General features: G+C 32.5%; 1 protein-coding gene across 1 annotated transcript in view; it reads left to right on the forward strand.

Moving 5' to 3' along the window:
• The window catches only part of opa (Zic family member odd paired), a 124,950-nt gene extending 117,269 nt beyond the window's left edge, over positions 1-7,681 (forward strand). Inside the window, exon 2 of the mRNA XM_081769688.1 lies at positions 1-7,681. Within this exon, the coding sequence (XP_081625814.1) occupies positions 1-527 (527 nt within the window). The 3' untranslated portion in view covers positions 528-7,681.
• Positions 7,682-8,268: the final 587 nt, after the last annotated feature.

Here is an 8,268-nt window from a genome sequence, read left to right on the forward strand (position 1 = left end):
GGGAGAAGCCTTTCAAATGCGAATACGAGGGTTGTGACAGAAGATTCGCTAACAGCTCGGACAGGAAAAAACATTCTCACGTTCATACGTCTGACAAACCATATAATTGTAAAGTACGAGGGTGTGACAAATCCTACACACATCCAAGTTCTCTCAGGAAACATATGAAAGTTCACGGAAAGAGTCCACCTCCTCCCGGAAGTGGCTACGAAAGCGATTCTAGCTCCACCAGTGGAACTACGGTGTCTCCTGGAAACGCGCTAGGAGGAACTGGTGGCGCTGCGGGTGCCACTGGTGGAGGAAACACACAAGTCACCCAGTCAGCCTTAGCACCAGGTCACACGACGTTATCAGGTTTAGGGGGTCATGGTCATCATTTGAGTACGGGTCACCATCCTACAAATTTATCGGAGTGGTATGTTTGTCAAAGTGCAGCAGGAATGCCAACCCCGCCGTCCAATGAACATTCACCTGTTGGTAGTTTGAATCATCTTCATCATACGTCATCAACGACGTCGGCTTACTGATCTATGCCTCCTACACCGCACTGCCCTCCGCTTGTCTCATGGTTAGATCAATCGCGGAGACACTGTCTGTGATTCTTTCCTTGTGGTTAATTACAAAAAATGAAATGCAACAAATTTGTTTCATTTTTCAAAAGAAAATTGAAATTATTAGTAATTTGCTACAAAGGTACATAAAAGATGTGTATCGTACAATTGACAAACATAAATTATGTATTTTCAACAAAAAATTAATATTTATATTTGGTTTAGCATAACTAGTGTACCTATTTGACCACAGTTCACTAGAATTATTATTATTGTTATTATTAGTTTATATGGATCCATGATAAACAGTTTACATGGTTAAGATAAATCTTTCTGGGAATAATTTTCAACACAAAATTGTATTGTAACATAATCACAGTTGGGTGGAAATATAATCTTCGTAAATTTTGTTGAAGATACTGTAATTAAATACATGATTGGAAAAGCTAGGTCTGTTACTTCTGTACACTTTAAAGATGTTGAAAAATAACATTTATAGTTTTTATTTTATTTTTTAAAAATTTTATTTATTTATTTTTTGCACTCAACTTATACTTCCATGTATATAATGCTAATATGTTCCTAGAGACTAATTCAAAAATACATATACATGTATTCAAAATACGTATTATACTATTGGAAATTTCATGACGGCCTTAGGGTGAGGTCCAGAAACTTGACCTATTACCCTTCTCCGCCCATTACATGGTAGTGAAACAGATATTTTTTCCGAAATCCGATGTTGCCAACAAATTCGAACTCCATGACAGCTCTCAGCTAAAATAGGAGGGGGTGAGTAAAAGCTGATCTCCGTTACTTGAGTAAGGAATGGAATGTTTTAAATGTTTTGGCGAAGAAAAAAGTAGCCATGAAGCTGCGAGTCCTTCGTGTTGTTTTGTTATTTGACACTTCCAACAGAATATCTTTCTTCTTCCGTTAAGGAGCGAACCATATTTCCTGCCAGTTGGTCAATGTTTGTTCATCTCCCTGTTCTCTGTATAGAAAGAATGAAATAAACAAAGAAGGCAAGAAACACATTTTGGACTGTGCATTTTTTTAAAAGATAAACATGAATGCATCTATTGAAAAAAAAACACGAGGAAGATTTTAATCTATATAAAAGTATCTTCAATTCTAGTCGAATAATAATATCTGAAATGCATGATGAAGTAACTTTCTCATTTACATAATAGATAAGGCAACAAGATATCAAAAATTTACAAACAGTGTATTTCAATTATATTTTACATTTTATTAAATTACATTATTTTTAATTATTTTATTACATAATTACACTATATTTTACATCGATTATTTTTATAGAATTCTTCACTAGAGCATAGGCCGTCTAAATTAATTTTCTTTTACTGAGTTTTCCTCCTGACACCGGAAGAACATAGGCATAATATTAAATTTTCTTCTTTCTCTTCGGTATTTGATAGTGTTATGTATAGGCCACGGGGTTTAGATCGAGTTACCCAGGATGACCATGGTTAGTTATTAGCGGAACAACTATTCTCATCTATTATATTATTATTATTGCTGAGAGGTATTTTCGTATTTAATAGTGATCTAGGTATAGTTTGAATGAATTTTAACATTATAATGAGAAATGGGGAAATATTTTGGAAAGGATGCTGACAAATAATAAGTAAAAGGTAGTATCTCACAATTCGTTTGAGAGGAAAACGAAAATCGTGGACAATTCTGTCAAGATTTCTCGTTGCATAATTCTGTAAACTTTCCAATTGTAGTGTGAAATTTAGCACCAGGAAATATTTATTATTTTACTATTATAGTTAATTTAATATGCTTTGTTTCGGATTGATTCCCGATCAAACACAGAATTTTCAGTTTTTAATCTACATCTTTAGATAATTGAATTAAGAGAGGGAACCTTGGCCTAGAACAACAATAAAGAAAGCAATGTGATCACCACACATGACAACTTGCCTTCGTTGTAACATTAAATTATTATTTTTATTACCGCTAATCATAAAATTATTTATTAACTGGCTGAAGAACCGGCGTTCACGGGAAGAGTAGATTTATGGAGAATATTTGAAATGTTAATCATATTTGAACCCTTTTGTCGCATTTAGGTATTTAAATGGAAATTAAATTATAAAAGGTTAGGCCACCCAAGTGCTATTTTCAAAAATTGATTTTAAACTGTTTAACAGCTTTTGACATATTTTATATTTGAACCCTTTCCCCCTAGGATACGCCTTTAATGAAAGTGACATGAAAGAAATCCGACTCCAGTCAACTGTTACCTACATTGCAAAATCCATTTGAAACAATCTATCCGTTTTTCTCATGATGATGACAAATAACATCATTTTGAGTGTGGAGGACACATACCTCATAGGAAACTCATTATAATGAAAGAGATCTGGAAAGCCCAGTTTGAGCCAAGTGCTAATGTTCCAAAATTCTTTCCAAACGGCTCAGCAGTTTTCTCGTGATGATGAGAAGATAGTCTCGATGTCTTCTTTACAAAATTTTCTTTTTACTTTCGAGTGACGATAGGAAATAAGAAAGTATAGCAATCATGAAAAAAAAAAATAGATTTAAACGGATTTGTACGTTAGATGATCCCTACATGTCTCAAAACGGAGTTCTGTTCGTCCCAGTGAAAATATGTTCGGTTGCCTAGAGGGCATATCTACGGTTCAGCGTATCGAGACATCATTTTAAACTTAAGGTTTTTTACAAGATTCTCTAGCGTCATTTTCCAATTTTCTTAACACCTCTAAAACTACGAGTAGTTTACTGAAAGATGAAAATCAAAATTTGTGATATTCTCAAAAACTACTCTAACGAATTTCTTTTCGTGTTTCATAAATCATTTGGTAGAGCGTTCACCTCCGGTGCTCGGGATCCCTGGTTCGATCCCAGCTCGCGCCGTGTGGACTTTGTGGTGGACAAACGCCGTGCTCGTGGGTTTTCTCGGGGTTCTCCCGTTTCCTCCCACTTTCTTCATTCCACCATTTCATGCATTTCTCATCTTCACCGTCTCCTTTTGCCTAACCGGCTTATGCGTGGGACGTAAAACTTAAAACATCAGTAGCGTAGCCAGGATGTGTGTTTGGGGGGGACAAGTGCTGTTATAGGTACATATAGAGGAATTACAAACAAAAATATATAAACATAAAATATATAAAAAATTACAAACATCAAAGTACCAAAGTACATTGTCGGACCTCTTTGGGGGGGCCTCCCCCCTTCCCTACGCCACTGGGCAACATGAGATCAGAAATTTATGAATAATGTATTTTAATTATATTTTGCATTTTATTACATTATATTCAATTACTTTATTACATAATTACATTATACGCGTATTACATCGATTATTTTTATAAAATTCTACACCAAAGCATAGGTCGTCCTAATTAATTTTCTTGCATTATATGCGATGTGGCCGTGTACTTAAAAATCTTTTATTTTTTTATTTTTTTTTTTTTTAACTAGCATTAACACAAAATAGAGCATGTACCTTTCGTTTGCGAGGGGGAGAAAAGAGCAAAATGGAATCCCAAATCCACGGCAAGGGGGAAAAAGAAAGAGAGGAAAGTGACCTCTTAAACCCACATGTGTAAGTCATAAATCAGAGTATAACAGAGACCCAAAACTATGGCAACGTTGGTGGATACACATTTACTTACAATGTCACTAGTAAGGGGATACGAGTGTTCGGACATTGCCGAAACCACCCACGGAGAGTTTTCTTGTTCTTGCGACTAGTCTAGTTCAGTTTGATAGAAGTGTACAGTAACTTGTGTTAGTTTTGTAAACATGGATTCAACAATGAACAAATTTTATCAAATTTTGACTCATCATACAAGCATGCTGATTGAATGATTCTGTTGGCATTGTAATTTTTTAAAATTTAATTACCAATACTATAATTTAAAAATGTGATTTTAATTAAAATGGTTTCTTTCATTAATATGATTCATTTTAGAATTTTGCTGCAAGTTAATGTAAAAATTCAAAAAATGAGTTCTGAAACATGACATTCAGTGTTATGAAGCACAATTCTTACAATTTCAAGCCATACGAACAGATAAAGTATTATCTTTTCAATGACCAGACAAGGAGGGTTCTACTCCAAATTAATTGTGTAAATCAAGAATTGAAAATGCCAAACAGTTACTATGCGTAAGATAATTTTGCCTGTTTCCAGGGTTCAAAAGTAAACTGAAATAAATCTCTGAATATTATGAAAACTATATTCTATAAAATATTTTTAAACATTTTTTTACACTTTGTTTTTAACACAACTTATTTGCACCTAACACGTGTTGTGAGATTAAGAGGTTACAAGTCAATCTTATTTGAAAAATGGTTTTTAAGTTATTTGTGAAATAATAAAATTGAGTTACGTTACGTGCAACAAAATAAGTAGTTTCTGTAAAAGACTACACAAGAATCTTATTGTAATCTTCAAGAATACAAGTTTTCTTGTTGAAAATTATTCGTGATTACTTTTTATTTATTGTAAAAAATTGCTGTTCGGTAAGCTTAACAAAACAAGTAATTTCTGTACAAGGATAAAAAACTGTACTCTACAAGGATACAAAATATGATCCATAATTCAAAAGTTATTTGTAATTACTTTTTTTTAATACTCAAATATTTAAAAGGTTAAATAATACAAAATATTGAGTAGATCTTAGTATTTGATTGTACTTCTAAAATTGATCTGTTTTTGAGTTTCATGGTCCAAAGCTCATAACATAAGAGTTTGTTATGCTGTCTTTAGGTAAAGTGTGATGATACGAAGTAACAGGATTACACAAATTAATAGGAATAAACATTAAATTATTGTTTTATTTAAAATGAAGTTGAAAAACAGGATGAAGATTTTGCAAAGTTATTTATTTTTGTAATGGTTTTAAGTAATGTGAAAATTGTAAAACTTGGTTGTGATTACAAATTTTACGTATACACATCTTTTTGTAACCAAAAAAGAAACTTTGATCAAATTGGTTCAGTGCGGTGTACAAGGGGGTTAAAAAGTCAAATGAATGATGATCTGTTTGTATCCACTTGTCAACGGGCTATCAGCAGAACATTTTCGTGATGATATACTGCAGTTGCTCGATATATTCTTCCTCCCCGTGGCCCCTGCAGAACAAGTATCCCCCATCACGATGTGTGAGAGCGTGTGTTTTGGGTGTGTCCTGGTGTCAAATTACATGAGGCCCTCTTTTTCTTCCCATGCTGCCAACGAAAGCTGTCTGTTCTTTACCAGCCACCTTCCTGGTGATCTTTTGCCTTAATGGAGACAGTGTTTTGTTTGTAAATCTGGACGACGGAGTGGAGAAGCGAGGGGGGCAGATGAGAAGAAAAAGTGTTGTTGGAAGATGGGAAAAGCAGCACTTCTTCGCTCCACCTGAACAAACAGTTGAAAATCTAAGTAAGGCACGTGGAACAAACAAGGGCTTCTAGTAAGCGGAAGTGATGACATGTGAGAATGTTAAGAAGTGTGAATGAATGTGTGAAAAAAAAAAAGAGAGAGACAGGGTTAATTTCTTCAAGAACTGCCACCGAGAGTCGAATCGACTCATCTACCTGCTACAAATTTATGCTATGAAAGAAATGAACTAGGTAGTGTTGTTATTATAAATCGATTATAATAAAGAAATATATATATATTAAAATATAAATATATGTAAAATATGCCTTTATATATATATAAATAAATATAAAAATGTCATGTACAAAGTATTAAAGAAATTATTACTGTGTGAAATTGTTTTCGTGAGCACAATGTCGTGTTATAAGAATGTGTGAGCACGTATGAGTGAAAGAGAACAGTAAGTAAATATGCAACAAATGTCTTGTGCTTCTTTTCAAAAATCCAAACAGTACACTGTAATGTTTTTTTCTCCACAATGTGTGTAATTTATGTATATAATGCCCTAATTATTTAACAGGCGGCTTTGTTTCCCTATTTTATGTGCAATTTTTTATAGTGTTATTTATTGTTTGTTACCTGTAAACCTATGCTTTTGATTGTTTGCATTTATTTCTGTATTTAAGAAGAGATTTCTTTTTTTAAAAGAACTAAATATTTGTCAATATTTTTATTACAAAATATCGGTACAGTGCAAAACAACACATACATATAGATAGATAATGTAGGTATTGTGTTAGTTGTAATAGTTTATTCCAGTGGCGTATTTACGATTGTTTTGGGGGCTTTGCCTAACTTTATTCCTGGAAATGTGAAAATTATGCAAGATATTTCACTTACTTTAAAATAGTAAATAAAATTTCGGGGGGCTTAAGCCCGGAAGCCCCACTTAAATACGCCACTGGTTCATTCTAAAGATAAAAAGTACACAAATTACAGAATTCGCTAATTTTCTTTTAAAAAATTGGTAAAAATGAAAATTGATGAAGTTATTATACATACATATGATTTGAAAGAAAAAGTTTGCTCAAATTATAGGCTATATTGTAAAAGTACAAATTCTCCAAAACGTAGATCTAATAGAGAAATCGCTTTTTACATATTTATAATATAGTATACTTCCAGGTTTTCTTCCAACAATGACATACAATTTAAGAATTTTGCAGTACCGATTGTCTAATAATAATTTATTCTATCAATCACCTAACTTTAGAAAATGATTTTAAGTGTTGGAATTTTTTTTAAAAAAAGTTTGGACAATAAATTTTTATGAATAAAAGAAAAAAACTAGCTACAAAGTATATTCTTCGAACTGTTAAATGGTTATTAAGTTCACTGTAATACACAAGGAAAAAGATAACCTGTACATTAGGTTTGTAAATTTGATTTCTTTTCCCCTTGGCTCAATTTAACAATAATATGCATGCAAATTTTACAATTATCCCAAAGTTTCCTCATTGTCTGGTATATCTTTTCTACATATGAAAAGGTTGTGTGTATGTTTGTTTATGTGAGAGTGAGAAAGAGTATGTGATATAACACGAAAAGTACGTACGTATAATTAAAAAATCGAAAAAAAAAATATTGTGAGACTGGCCAGTGTAAATAATATTATACAGAAAAGATACGAGCAATGTGAATATATTTGTATGTACACCGTGTTGTTTTGAATCTCAAGTAAAAAATAACAAATATTGAAATGATTGCAGTGTTTTGTTTCTTATTACCTGCATATCCCCCGTCAGTAACAAAAATAGTATTTATTTGTAAAGAACTGCCATTTGATCGTCGTCTCAAAGGACATTTGAGAATAATGAAAAATCAACAGTTCGCACACCCGGTGGAAGTGTGTTACAACTAAAAAAAAAAAAAAAAAAAAAAAAAAAAAAAAAAAAAAAAAAAAAAAATTGAGTTGTCATCGCTCAGAAGGGAACAGAGAGAGAGATAAGCGAGCTCTACCTGGTGGTATTTTCACAGAAACGTAACTAAAAACAAATTAACTCCTAGATGGCAAAATAACAGTATTCCAGGGAGCAATTTTGATTTAATAACAAACCTTAAAAGTCATGTTCCCACAAATGTATATTTTTTTGACGTGTAACAGTCTTCCACCGAGTGTGCGAGTTGAGTAAGGAAAAACAAGTAAAATAATAAAATAAACATAACTTTCATAAAAGTAAAATGATTTTTCAAGTTTTGTTTTAAACATAACTTTATTTAGTTAAAAAAAAAAAGTGTAGTGAATGTGCGAAACCATTAATAATAATCATTCGTATACTACTTACTCGA

Source organism: Thermobia domestica, chromosome 8, assembly GCF_964235325.1.
Source record: "Thermobia domestica chromosome 8, izTheDome1.hap1.1, whole genome shotgun sequence".
Taxonomy (NCBI): Eukaryota; Metazoa; Arthropoda; class Insecta; order Zygentoma; family Lepismatidae; genus Thermobia; species Thermobia domestica.